Here is a 15,159-nt window from a genome sequence, read left to right as displayed (position 1 = left end):
TCAACATTTTGGTACCCATTCACCTGCATTGTGAGGACTTACAGATCTGAGATATTCTTAAAATAATCTTCATTTGTGTTCAGCAGAAGAAAGAATATGATGAGAAAGAATAAGTAAATGATGAGAAAATTTTAATTTTTGGGTGAACTATCCCTTTAAGTAGAGACTGGAGAACTGATCTGAGATCAGTGTCAAAAGAAAATGCTTTTATCATCACTGCAGAAATCATTGACAATGTGTGTAACCAAGATGTCTACTCGCTGTTAAAGCTGAAGTTTGATGAGGGCTCTGCTACTGATGGCGACGATGGACCGGCACTGGATACCGTGCTGGGAGGACCGCTGCTGTCTGCACACACACAGTTAAAACATACTTAATAAGATCAATAAAGATATTGTAATTTTTTTCATGGTTACAATATTTTCTCTTTGTATTGCCCTGTATTGCCCTGCATAAAGAGCCCCATGGAAAAATACAATAACTAATGCTATGCAACCACAATTAGAACAAATGCACTATTAATCTAAGAGATCCTTTTTCTTCCAGCATGTTCCTGGCTCTGCTTTCAAAAACAACGATATTATAGTAAATGGGTTACAAAGAGGCAGACAAAGCAATGACTAAAGCAACCTAGATTTTTTTGTGAAAGCAGCTGCTAGAACAGCCATACAGACTGAACATAAATCACCAAACTCTCAGGGGAAATGGTGTATAATCCTCTAAGTGGCAGAGCTAAAAACTAAAAAAACAACCTAACAACTTAGGGGTGCGAAAGAATTAGTCCTAATCAGATCCCCATTTGAAAGCTCATTTCATGTCCAATAAGGAGTGACTGTTTAAAGTCTCCTTTAAGAGGACAAGTCATCTACTTTCTGGTACCATAGTACAGTGATGATATCAGAAAGTATGGTGTGAAATGATATTGATACATGTTACTGAATGATTACCACATTCATTTGCCATAGTATTGACATGATACTCCAATATAGTACCATAGTACTACTGTTAGTGTTGTTTGGTGGAAAACAGACAGATGTGCTGAATATCTTTGACGGTTGCCTGATTTCTGTGTTTTTTTTAGATGGCAGGTGAAAATGTGAGGCATACTCACACCAAAGAGGCCGGTTTGGTGGTTGGGTCAGCTGGACTGGGGTGGTCACTGGGGTCTCCGGACTTTCAACATCTATGGAGGGCTGGGCATGGGAGTCAAACATGGCGGACAGAGCTACAGAGAAGAGGGTGTGTGATTACTATAAGACTAAATCAAAGCTTATTTAAGATAATCAAATACTACCAAACTTTACAGTCTAAATTCAGAAAGATGATCAAATTGAGAGCTTAGGGACTAAATTAGGTTCTAGTGAAATTATGTTAAAGGAATAGTTCACCCAAAAATGAAATGTTTTGAATGCACCAAGTTAGAAATATGCGCAAATGTGAACAGGGTTTGAGAGCTACAGCAGAAGGGAAGATTTTACTAGACTGAAATGTTTGCAGACAAACTTTGAGATTGGCTTGAAAAAGGTAGGCCTATAGGTTCAAGTAGTCTGAAGGTTTTAAACGCCCTTCAGTCAGTTAGACAGATTGAAAGGTTGGAGGATTTAAATATAGCATGTTGTAACATGTAGCTAGACTTTCCAGCATGTTGTTAGCGGTTGCTAGCATGTTTTAGCATAAAACTAGGCACTGCTTGCATGTTTTAACATGTAGCTAAGGGTTGCTAGCATGTAGTTAGGTGTTGCTAGTATGTTTTAGGATGTAGCTAGAGGTTGCTAGCATGTAGCTAGGCACTGCTAGCATATTCTAGCATGTAGCTAGGTGTTGCTAGCATGTAGCTAGGTATTACAGCATGTTTTAACATGTAGCTAAGGGTTGCTAGCATGTAGTTAGGTGTTGCAAGCATGTTTTAGCATGTAGCTAGGTATTGTTAGCATATTTTAACATGTAGCTAGGCGTTGCAAGCATGTTACTAGGCATTATTAGCATGTTGTTAGGTGTTGTTAGCATGTAGCTAGGTGTTGCAAGCATGTTTGACATGTAGCTAGGCATTGCTAGCATGTTTTAGCATGTAGCTATTGCTAGCATGTTGCTAGCAAGTTTTAGCCACTTGCTAAGCATTTCTAGCATGATAGATTAGAAAAGAGTAAGTAGGTAATAGATAGAAACAGAGAGCGAGAGAGAGAGAGATTGAGAGAAAGAGAGAGAGATTGAGGGAAGGAAAGTGAGAGAGATAGAGGTAAAAAGAGAGATAGAGAGCAGTTTAAAGCATATTAAAGGCCTTGTGTGGGCTTGTTTACATTTGAATTTTTGACAGTTGGAGTTTGAATAGTCTTGGCTCATCTGAACATTCCGTCAATGTGAGTGAATGGGATTTTTCTGGGTTTAGATCGCCCGCTGTGCAGAAACCACAAGTCCAATCAGTTAGAAAATATATAGCAACCCAAGTCAGAGCAGTCTCTAAGGTCTCTGTAAAGTTTGGTGAGTGTAGCTTGAAAGCTCTAGGACGAGTTAGTGTTTAAAATAGTAATATAACTACTCAAATTTCAGCTTGTTCCTCACACAAAGGTATTGTATGGCTTCATTATGTTTGTCCTTTTTTATCTTGACAGCCCATGGTCACAAAATGCCTTCAATGTATGCAAAAGAGCAGCTCTGAGATTCTTCAAAACATCTTATTTTGTGTTCCAGAGAAGTCATACAGTTTGGAACAGCATGAGGAGGGGTAAATGATGACAATTTTCATTTTTGGGTGAACTATTCCTTAAACAGGACTGTGTTCTTGTGCATGTTAAAGAGAATGTATAAGTCCACCTACATTTCATCCTCTTGAATTGTGTCTCACTCCCATTCTTGCACACTGCTGTGAGGAATTCATCCACCTGCTTGAGTGACAGTGAGTTATGCAGTGTCTCTAGTGGATAGATAGAGGGCACCATGGAGCAGCCTTCAAACCCTGCAGCAGAGAGACACACAAACAAGGTCCAAAACACACCTCTCTTAGTAAAGAACTTTTAGTGGCAGTCGTCACTCTTTATGTCCCACACACTCCTAGAGGTCTCGCAAGCGCAGTTGCATGTGCTTCCACTGAAATACATGATGGGAGTATGAAGCCAATGTCATGTGACCCATCAGCAATCACAAATAACGGCCAATGCTCTTTAGCCATTGGGTATCCAGGATAGATCTTGTGATGCAAGTGCAATGCCCAGTAGCGTGCTGCAAATCTTGAGCAAAAATATCTATTCTTAGGTTTTTAGCTTATATATGTCAAACTAGATGGTTACAACTGTGGTCCACTAACAAAGTGTTTGGCTTCTTGAATACAGTACAAGGCATTATCAGAATAAGGGCAGGCTGTTGCAGACTAATAAACCAATTAGAAGCTTTATGTGCCTGTTTAACTAACCAATTAAAGAAAAATAAGTACAATGCTGGAGCAACAAACTATAATAACCCTAATCCAGTACATTAAAATGAATTTATTCAATTTTGAATTAGTAAATGTGTTTTGGTTATTGGTAATGGAATTAGATGATGGTATAGAGGTTTGAAATGTGTAGAGCCAAAACTGAAGCAGTGTGCTCTCCAGAAGGTAAGTGCTTACCATTTCAGCAGTGTATAGAATATTTAGTGTGCACAGTATGCATATTTTCTGTATGCATGAAATACCTGGATGACCATTTGCCAAAACCTATAACAGCACACTGCGTGAAATACTGTACACTTCAATGCAATGCTCATAACATGACCTTGCATTTCCATAAGTAATTACAGTGGGAATCTTTATTTTTACTCATTTGATCATTTATAAACAAAATAGTAGGCAGTATGCAGTGTATACTGCACAGTATTTAAAAAGTAGCGAGGTAGTATTTCATTCCGAACACAGCCCATGTTCCACATTGACCTGAAAATATATGTAAAACATTTTGTAATATGTAAACAGGTGCGAGAGGTCTTCGTAAGTTAGCTTTATACTGTACTTACACTATGCAGGCGTCAACATAAGCAAGCTGTCTTCACATTCACCAAGCCATACGTACAAGCATGCGATAAGAAAAAAGGACAAGAGGTTATGAGGAGTTACACAGCAGAAAGAAAGCTGCATGGACAGAAAGTGAAGAAAAACAAGACACAGTCAAGTAAATGAGCAGAACAGATAAAGTTATGTTTTGGCAGAAACTGAAGCCCCAGAAACTGATGGAGTATGTTTATGTCACAAGTTAATATTCAGTACGTTTACAAACGCAGTTAGACAATAATATTTGAAGGAAGGATGCCAGCTGAGGAAGTTGTGCATCCCCTCTGTCTTTTGGAGCACGTAAACAATGCTGAGGACAATTTAAGATTAACAATTTAAGTTAATACATGCTGGACAATGCTGAGCTGCAGTCGCATACAAATATTTTTGCAGGTTATTCAGTTTACAAAATTAAAATGAGCTAAAGCAACACAATTTTTGAACATTTTGTCACAACTTGATTTCCTTGTGTTCTATACAATTACATTTGTAAAAATTTAAGTTTAGTTGGGACTACAAAAATACTTTTTGTAGCACTGATGAAACTGGTAGGGGATTTCCATTTGCCAGCATGATATGCATGGGACTGGATGAGGTGAACACATTTTTTCATGCATTTTTGAGTAAGATGAGCATAGGAGATCTGATCATGTTTAATGTTCTGTTATATTGGTACTTAAAAAGAGTGTCTGTTAGGCTGGAGATTTGGGGCTTACCACTGTAGTGAAGATTGACACTTGTGCTTAGATTGAGGATGGACTTTCACATTCAAGTGATGTTTGATTTGAGTGCCGCTTCGCTCTATAAGCAGTTGCTACCAAATTGACAGTGCAACAGTTTAATTTCCTTACACTTACTCACCTGGCATATACTAATGATTAATAAATCAATTAAGTTGGACCAACATAAGAAAAATAATTAAATTAAACATTATTAAATTGAGTCTGACTAACCTAATGAAGTTGAGTTAAAACTGCTTTAGTATAGTCTCAATGAAAATGACTTCTGAATCTGAATGAATGAAATCAAGTTGCTTGTAAAAACTTTAAGTATAATTACATTTTTTGAGTGTCCATTTGTCCGACATCGCAAAATCAGAAATTATTGTTTTAATCCAACTGAAATCAAACTTTGACAGCGTATGTAAACTTACTGAGTTAATAAGAACTGGACCAAGGAGGTATTGAGCAAATGGAAAGAGGGTTGACCAAAAGTAATTTTTGGTACTTTTTTGTTGGCATTGTTTGGTGGGAGACAATTTAGATTAATTATATAATTTTAAATTCTATTACACAATATTTATAAGTCAATTTTGTGGGCATTTAAACGCAAATATGTCTGAATATTGACTGAATATTGAAGCAACAATGCATAACTTACCGCTCAACTAGGCAATGTTTCTGTGCTAGTTCCATGTCTTTCATCACTCTGCACTCTCTACAAGTAAGCCAATAAAATAATTTAAACTCAAATCAATATTTCATATCCATGTATTTATTGATGCTTTAGGTTGCCATGAAATAAGTGGGAAAATGTACCACAAGCCAGTCTTATAACCCAAAATAAACTATTTTAGGCTGATACAAGACCTGATCCTGATCACCTGTACATTATCCATTCTTTTAATCATATAAGGGCTATACATCAGTACTACATCGGCAATGGCCACCCTTCTCTCTGGAAAAATGTATATTGGTCGACCAGGGGAATGACTGTAGTGAGTAACAGAAGGAAGAGGAGTGAGTAGGAGGAGAGGGAGAAGGATGCGGTAAGCATGGAGGAGGTGGCGGTGATGGAGGAATAAAATGAGCCAGAGGGAGAATCAGCTACAGAGATTCAGAGTCAACTAAACACAGAAGGATGAGGGAGAACGGAGGGGTGACAGAGATAGAGGAGGAGAGAGAAAGGAGAGGCCACTGCAGAATGCAGCACTGTGGATCCTCTGTTCGATACCCAACTGAGATGTTTTTGCCGGAATGACTCAGCAGCATGTAATTAATGGCCTGAAATTAACGTTTGTTATTTTGTCAGGACCTAAAACTATTTTCAGAGGCAATTCTGTGCAGTTAGAATCTTTGATTTGAAGGAAATCCTCAGAGCACAATTTTTTTCTAATTTAAAGGAATATTCCAGGTTCAATACATGTTAAGCTCAATCGACAGTATTTGTGGCATAATGTTGATTACCACAAAAATAATTTCAATTTTTGCCCTCCTTTTCTTTAAAAAAAAAAGCAAAAATCGAGGTTACAGTGAGGCACTTACAATGGGAGTGAATTGGGCCAATTTTTTTTGAGGGTTTAAAAGCAGAAATGTGAAGCTCATAATTTTATAAAAGCACTTACATTAGTTCCTCTGTTAAAACATATGCATTATTTGAGCTGTAAAGTTGTTTAAATTGTAATTTTTACAGTCGTTTTAGGGTTTGTTGACATTACATCATCATGGCAACGAAGTTGTAAAATTGGCTAAAACTTTACACAGGAAATGTTAGTAGGTAATTTTATCACACTAAAATCATGTTAACATGCACATTGTTTATGTCTTGTGGCAATAATTTTGAAACAGTATTTTAATGTTTACTGATTGGCCCCCATTCACTTCCATTGTGAGTGCCTCACATTTTTGCTTTCTTTAAAGAAAAGGAGGAACAAGTCAAAATTATTTTTTGTGGTAATCAACATTATGCCAAAAATGCTGTCGACTGAGATTAATTTGTATTGAACCCAGAATATTCCTTTAGTTTTTCATTTTTATTACAAACTACAATATCAGCATTACAATTTGAGTAAATTGTGGTGAAATCTTTATATACTATACATTGCAGAATTTCTAGTATTTGGTATGTCGCACTTTTGCTTTAATGACAGCATGCATTCAAGCAGGCATAAACTCCACAAGTTTGTGCAAAACCTAATGATTAATGTAATCCCAGCATGATTTGAGAATGTAACAAGGAGCATCTTGTGTTCTTCAATGGAAGCACGGAAATCTGACCTTTTGTACAAAGGACTTAACATGGTCAATGTCACAATATGCATACACTTGATTAGTGACCTAGAAATAGCACAGCATTTTAAAATACTTCTTGTTCATTTTACATCAGAAATGTTTTAAATTAAAAATCTTAAAAAACCTGGAAAAAAAAATATCACAGATTTTAATGTGGACTCCACTGTATGTTGCATACAAAAACTACTCATCTTTTTTTCACAGAACAAAACAAAACTAGGAAGAATAGGAGGCTGTCAGCTAATAAATGCAAAACCTAGTTCTGATCAGTTGCTAAAGCCACATCAATGGAAAAGCAATAATGCATGTGGTGTTTTGACGTGCTGACAATGTCAATGCATGTCAATAATGTTTCCTCCTCAGTCTAAACAAATAAGCTAAAATACAGGAAAAATGACTGTCACCATAAATAAAAATGTAACATCTTAATCAAGAACACGTGTTTTTTCATGTTTGGATGGCTGGTTTGAAAGGTTGTTGAACTGATGGCAAAAACTGCGAGTTTCCCTTGAGGAGTGTTAAACTGTCAAATAATATAAGCAGAGTTTGATCAGTTTACTCTTCCCTAGGCTGCACTGTGTCTAGCAAAAAGCCCTAACCTCACCAAAACCTGAAAGAACTAGATTTCCTGGCAGAGATGCTCACATTTATAGACAACTGAGCAAACCTCTGCCATTACAGTACATCATCCAGTGCAGATAAGCATCAAGTTTGGAATTGATTGGGACACGTAGAGACCATTTATAACTTGTTGTATCTCGGGAAGCCAGTCAATTTAAGAAGAAAGAACTATTACTAGTCAAACGCCCAAACTAAATGCTTCTTCCTGGCAGATAAACAGAATAATAAGATATAATTAAAGGTGCACTCAGTAACTTTTGTCTGTGTCATCTTGGACTTACACTGACACCTAGCGGCTTCGATGCAGCACCATTTTAAATCAATAGTTTTCAGTTTTAATGTCATTGTAGAAATTTTTTATTCAAAGTCAGCAATGATTACTTTAATCAATGAATGAAAGTGTGAAATAACAGGACGGTTACTGAGATTAAGTGAGTAGTATTCTGCTGGTCATGTGATTCTAACATGGCAGCCCCCATGTGCGGACCCTCTCCTTGTAGAATAAAACCGCTTTTATAAGGTTACTGATATGACTGGAGTCTTCATTTTAATGTGAGTGCTCATGATTTCATACATACTGTATATTGCAAAATTACAATTCATGTCTGTAGGAGTTAAACCTTTTTAATGAAGAAATAATTATTGAGTGCACCTTTAAATGTGGTCCCAAAGATATAGACCACTAATCATTCAAATATAACACCATGCATACATCAACATTCAAGTTTTGTGTAATTTAGCCAACATCTTTTGTATGAGGTACATTAATATCATAAAGACTCAATTTAAAACACATTTAAAAGAAACGGTTCACTTAAAAATGAAAATATGTCGTAATTTACTGTACTGAAGACCCTTGTGTCTTCTGAAACATGTATGACTTTCTTTCTTCAATGAAACACAAATAATTCAATAATAGCAGAATGTCCAAGCTGCTCTTTTCCATACAATAAAAGTGAAAGTTGACCATTCAACTTGAAATTTAAAGGCATGATTTTTGGTGAATAACAAAATTTCAGTCTGTTGCTCAAACAAAGCTATCATATGTTTTCAGAAGACTCCAAAAAAATTGCGCATGAGTCATAAGGACTACTTTTAAGATGTTTTTAAGGGGCTTTTTTTGCCTTTTTGGAGCTTGACAGTCATTGGTCCCCATCCACTTTCATTGTATGGAAGAGAGCAACATGGATGTTCTTCAAAACTTCTCCTTTTGTGCTTCACAGAAGAAAGTCATGCAGATTTGGAATTACATGAGGGTGAGTAAATGATGACAGAATTTTCATTTTGGGGTGAACTAACTGTTTACCAAGATATGCTTATCATGTAAAATTATCTGAATGTTCCCATCATTTTCAATGGCAAAAGAGTTCCAGACAGAAACAGTTCCTCAAAAAACTGACATTTAAAGATGTCCATTGTTATGCACTGAACGTACTGCATAAGATAGGTGATCATCAAAGCAATAATGGTGGAAGGGTTAACCATTTCTCGGCACAAAATTAAAAGTGAATCAACATGAAAGGTGTTCACACGTTTTCATGAATCAGTGCATACTGATTTTCCACACAAACAACAATATATCAGGAGAGATATATTCGATACACATCCCATGCATCTAACCAATCAGGAGGAGGAATGAATTAAAATGAACGTGTCTTGTGAGAATCCAAACTAATGGAATGATTTATGGAATGAATTAATCAAAAATCACAATGGTGCTCAATTACGTAGACTACGTTTTAAACAACGGCAGAGGGCATGCAAGGAAAATATAAAAAAACATGGACTCAGGAACTCAAACATACCATTAGTCGGATGCCTGGCATACGACACAGAAAATCTCTTTACTGCCGGCATAGAGAGCAGCTCTGAGGAGATAAAAGAGGCATTCGGAGTTACTTGTGTCATTGTGCCCCTCTACATCCGCTCATGAGTTTTTCCTGAACATGAATTCAGTCTTACTAAAAGCTAACAGCATTTGTATGCCTTGCTTAAACATGTAACACCTGCCACACTCTGCTATTCCATTATCTATTTTATAAAAAGCAGGTAAAAGTAACAGCGGGGCCAGATGTTGCCCTTGAATATGGGTTTAAAAAAATAATAACAACAGCTGATCACAGGAAACTACCTAGTATTTCTGGTGCTAGAATATCCTTTTAAATGCAACAGCATGACATGGCAGTATTTTGGGTGCCATTTCAAATGACTTAGACTTAGACAGAGCAATCCTCAATTTCAGAGACACAGCGACACTCTGTGGAAAAAACTGTTAATGCTACTAACAAGGCAACTCAGTAGAAGAGAGGAGTGAGAAATTCATAGTAGCAGCAAATAAAAAAAAAATAAAAAAGGCATAACTCTGGCCTTATGTATTGGGCAGAGTTACTAAAAGCTGTCTGGGGAAAGAGTGTGATTTTACATATTTTCAGTAAAGGTTTTGATAATCATAATACCACAAAGTGATAGTCAATGAGTCTTTAGAGATTGTGGTACAAGCAATCATTTTTGTAGCCCTGGATATTATGAATTTCGGTAAAATCAAAGCAGATTCTCAGAAGCATCAGGACATTAAAATATTGGTAATGCTTTACAATAAGGTTGTATTTGTTAACATTAGTTAATGCATTAGGTATCATGAACTAACAGTGAACAATATTTAAAACAGAATTTATTAATGTTGGTTAATGTTAATTTATAAAATACAATGATTCATTGTTAGTTCATGTTAGTTTATAATGCATTAACTAATGTTAACATATACAACTTCATAAAAAAATGTATTAGTGTATGTATTGTTCTTTGTTAGTTCATGTTATCTAACATAATAACCTAAAGTTAATGAATACAACCTTATTGTAAAGTGTGAACAAAATATTCCACTCTGTAATACTCCTTTGTATAAATCGCAAATTTTTGACCTATCATCAGAACACAAAATGCAATTTAGGAAATAACTGATCTGTAAGAACACATGCTTGCTTTTGCAATTGTGATTATTGTTTATAGAAGACATGCACATTCACACATGCATATTATCAGTCTGAGAACGGTGACAACTTATTAGTAATAATGTGCCTCTGATTGCAAGTTTCCATATAAAGACAACGTGCTTCTTCATTAATTGAACTGAAATAATATGAATGCAAACATAAATCATTCTTAAAAATACATCTATGCAAGGATCTAAAGTACTGATGAAATATCGTGCGAAGAAAATGCAGTATATCCATATACTGTATGATTGTATCAGCACAGCCTCAATTTCAAGAGTTTAGACTGTTCATGCAAGCCAGGAATTCAGAGGGCAACTGTATGATTTGTGGTATTTTTTTTAAGGCCAATTTTAGTACATTTTTGTTAAATTAATAGTTCACCAAAAATATCAAAAATTCTGTCATCATTCAATTAACCTCATTTTCATTCAACCCACATCTTTTTTTCCATACAATGAAATTCAAATGTGACAGAGGATAACATTCTGCCTAACATCTCCTTTTATGCTCCACATAAAACAAGAAAGTCATCTGGGTTGGAACAACATGAGGGTGAGTAAATGATGACAAAATTTGAATTCCCCTTAACTCCCTATACCTTTAAGTAGTGTGAAAAAACAACACAAATCTCCACTGAGTAATAGTACAGTATATTGGAAATGGTCCTGAGTGAGATTTCAACTGATCTGAAACGGGGCGGAAAGACGAGATTTGAAGAAATTATTCATGATCATCTCAAGTAGGTGAGGTAGGTGATAATCCGGTATGTGTGTGTGCTGGGGACGTACCACCTTGAGAAGACAGACTCCAGGGCGAGAAGGGCTTTTTGCGGTGAGGTCGTGTTAGATCTCTCAGGTTGGGAAAGGAGGCACTGAAGAGGCCTGCACACTGGGCGCCTGCGTGTGGGGGAGGGGGACGTGGGGTGAAGGGGGTGGTAAGGTTAGTAGTGGTTAGTAGTGTTCTTGACAAAACATGCACCGTTTCATATACGGTAGTTAAGTTAAACTGCAGGCACACGGACAGCCTTTTCATATGAAACTCGCTTAAAACAGCTAGTCTTCTGCTGAGCACACGAGTGATGTAAAGCCAAATGTAATGCGATCAATAGCATCTCTATCTTTAGCCAACAGAGTGCAGTACTGAAAAACTTGAATTAGTTTAAAGCTTAGATAAAAGACATGCCAGATGCAACATGCACTTTGCTATAAAATAGTAATCCAAAAATCAAGTCTTTAGTAAGGTGTAAACTAATTTGCCACAATCTCTGAAAATTACGCAGCTCAAAACCTGTGAAACAATCTGCATTGTGTCGCCTCAAAATTTTCTTTGGAGACAGAAATAGTATAGACAAGAATAGCATAGAGACTCCTGCCAATAGTCTACAAGGGCTTGGCATGTCCTTGGTCTATATTTATATAAATATATACATAAATATAAACTTGAGCAGGGTCCTCGAACCGCGTCATTGGTGTTGTGTGTTGTCCGATCAACAGGGCAAGGTCACTTAAGAGAAGGCGAGATGTTTCTCCACAGAGCCCGATGACAGGAGAGTTATATGGTGTATCTGCTACAGGATGAAAAAAGAACCAAAAAATGAAATTGAATTCCCACCTAGTCCGCTGGGTTTGATCTCAGGAGACTGACGGGAAGATGACGGGAACATACGATACGCCGATCCACGAGAAGCGTTGCTCTCTGAAAGGACCTGCAAGTATAGAGAAACAAAGGCACAGACACATAAATACACATATTTACACACACACACACACACACACACACACACACACACACACACACACAGAGAGACAGATAGACAAAACAACAGAACAGATATTTACATGACATCAAATATATTATGTCTGAAGTGTCTCTGCTTGGATAAAAAAAGGAAAATATTCTCTTTTGAAGATCTGATGAAATCAATATTGGAGTTTTGTGGTTTTTAGGGGGTATTTACTAAGGTTGGGCCTTTCGAGTAATTTTGAGGTCGAGTACTCTAACACTTAAGAAAACAAGTAATCGGTTACTTGAAATAAACTGAATTTATGTTCATCCTTCAACCTTTAAATCTGTTTTTATTATTTAAAAATGAGCACTATGCATAAACAACATCTATATTCAAAAAAACAAAACAAAAAAACAAATTTCACACACACATAGAAACAAACATTCCAAGTCTTCTGAAGTGATACAATCACTTCAAATAATGACAGAATTTCTTTGGGAGGTGAACTATTTCTTTAACAATGACATGCAACCACAGCGCAAACCAATGCATTGAGTTGTAACAGCAAAATTTAGGCAAGAGAAGCGGTTTCATTGCTGCTAACAGCAGGCAATGGCACATAGAAAAATATTTAAATATTTAAAGCTGAACGAGTACTTGATTAATTGATTACTTGTGCACATCCCTAGTGTTTACACTTTGTCACTTTGTGCGTTGCTATTGAATAATTGCATAGTGTTTGCATCACGCAATAAATAAAAACAAATCAAGAAACGGATGCACATTGAAACCGAAACTAAACACTAACTATAAGCGCAGATAACACATATGGACGTATCTTACCTACAACAAGCCTCGAAGGGAAAAATACACTGCGTGCACACACGCAAACACACGCGCACAGGGCAAAGTCACTTGGAACCAAATAATAAATCATGTTTTAAATTAGCTGCCCAGAATTAGCATAATCACGGAAGTGAACTCTGTTTTATTTGCACAGAGTGCAGTAATTGAAGATCAGATTTATATTTGTTTGGTGGAGACACATTTTTGTGGCCAAGTACAAATGTGCTTATTCAATCGGATAGCAATCTGATCAGAAAAAACGCATGAAGTGACCATAGTGCATGTTAAGACCCCCGTAGTGGATGTTAATTAGCTTTGAAGCCACCTGTATGCTTGTGTTCTCCTAAAAGGTGACAAAATTAGGTGTCTTTCTCTTCTACAAATATGGACCAGAAATATTGACGACTCATGTCTTTTCCAAATACCCTGTTTTAATAGGAAATATGTCAACACAGGAAAGAAAACTTCACTCTGCAAGCAATTTCATGGGGTCTTTAAGTAACAGTTAACAAGAACAGTAATTACTTAAAGCTTGGTAGCGAAGCTTCCCAGCAAAGCCCATAGTTTAGCACTGTACCTCCATAGATCCAGCCTTGCGGTTGCGGATAAGTGGCGACTTTCTCTGAATGCTGATTGGCTCAGAGGGTGCGGCTCTGTCGGGCTCGTCTTGGGAAAGGTCCTCGAGACTGCCTTGGTCTGTCTGCTTCTCGTGATTCTGTTACATATGAAATGAGACTGTTGGAAGAGGACTAGCATGTAGTATTTCTAAGAAAGTTGCATATAAATTCCGTGGTTTAGCATAGGAATCTGGTTTTAAATAAATATCAATCAACATCCCCCCCCAAGAGCAAGAGAAACATGAAACATCTTGTCCCCACAATTTCGGTAAAATCTGTCCCTCATACACCCACAGGTTTAATATTTTAGCACTTTTAAAATAAAATAAAAAAAAATACAGTACTTGCTTTATTTAAAAATTTAATTTCCAATTGTGGAAGTCCTGAATGTACCCTAAGGGAGGTTTTGTCAGATTTACCTCACTTTTGGGGACAAAATGTAAACTCACACACCTCTGAAGAGGCGGGACGGAACCCAAATCCCAATGGAGCATTATCCTCATCCTTGCATCCCTTTACCCCTGGGCTAAAGTGCAGTTCAACATGGAAGCGCTCTTCTGAGGAAGGATCCTAAAGATACAAATGCAAGCATATAAGCAGCATAGAAGAGGGAGAATTGAGTACAAAGGGCTGGGTGGGCACATCCTGTACCTTGTTGTTGTCCTCATAGAGCATAATAACAATCTGAGTCATATAGTTAAGTTCAGTCACGGCACTGAGGTAGTCCATAGCCTGCTTCCACTGTTCATCTTTTTGCTCCTAAATATACACACCAAAAAACAGACATAAAACAAGCAGTAACCTGTATAAAACTTACACTCAGGCATACTGTGCATGCATAATCTAATCTCTGATGGTCTTTCACTCACGTCTAACAGGCCTCCGTAACGGAAAATGCTGAGCAGGGAGTGTACATGGCTTTCGCTGGTGAAATAGAGCCGGGTCCGAACGTGCCGACCCGGAGACATCACTCCTCGCGAATACCTGAACCACCAAAAGGGATGAAAGACACAACCTGATCACTCACAGAGGTTCTATAGGTCACTTAAAAGAATTTTTTTGGTTTCAATACAAGTTAAGCTCAATTAACAACATTTGTGGCATAATGTTGATTTACACAAAATAATAATTTTGACTCGTTCTTCCTTTATTTAAAAAAAAAAAAAAAAGCGGTTACAGCAAGGCACTCTGGAAGTGAATGGAGCCAGTCCATAAATGCTAAAATATACATAGTTTCAAAAGTAAAGCCACAAGAAGTAAAAATTATAAGTGTCACACCTTTTACCTTATCTGTGTAAAGTTATAAGTTATGCCATGACAA

The 15,159-nt window shown here is 36.9% G+C and overlaps 1 protein-coding gene across 9 annotated transcripts in view; it reads right to left on the bottom strand.

Moving 5' to 3' along the window:
* The window catches only part of ppip5k1b (diphosphoinositol pentakisphosphate kinase 1b), a 40,790-nt gene continuing 25,631 nt past the window's right edge, over positions 1-15,159 (bottom strand). For 2 of the 9 annotated variants that reach the window (XM_051689483.1, XM_051689484.1), the window contains 10 exons: positions 14,708-14,822; positions 14,490-14,597; positions 14,292-14,408; positions 13,799-13,936; positions 12,261-12,354; positions 11,438-11,545; positions 9,459-9,521; positions 2,816-2,953; positions 1,112-1,225; positions 1-348 (listed from right to left, as the gene is read on the bottom strand). In XM_051689483.1, coding sequence (XP_051545443.1) covers positions 254-348; positions 1,112-1,225; positions 2,816-2,953; positions 9,459-9,521; positions 11,438-11,545; positions 12,261-12,354; positions 13,799-13,936; positions 14,292-14,408; positions 14,490-14,597; positions 14,708-14,822 — 1,090 coding nt within the window. In that variant the 3' untranslated portion in view covers positions 1-253. Of the gene's footprint in view, positions 349-1,111; positions 1,226-2,815; positions 2,954-5,401; positions 5,459-9,458; positions 9,522-11,437; positions 11,546-12,260; positions 12,355-13,798; positions 13,937-14,291; positions 14,409-14,489; positions 14,598-14,707; positions 14,832-15,159 lie in introns of those variants that run through there. The other 7 variants (XM_051689482.1, XM_051689481.1, XM_051689486.1 and 4 more) reach the window with 7 other exon arrangements.

Source organism: Myxocyprinus asiaticus, chromosome 46 (assembly GCF_019703515.2).
Source record: "Myxocyprinus asiaticus isolate MX2 ecotype Aquarium Trade chromosome 46, UBuf_Myxa_2, whole genome shotgun sequence".
NCBI lineage: Eukaryota > Metazoa > Chordata > Actinopteri > Cypriniformes > Catostomidae > Myxocyprinus > Myxocyprinus asiaticus.
The sequence above is the reverse complement of the archived record's forward strand: the minus strand, read 5'-3'. Positions and strand labels throughout refer to the sequence as shown.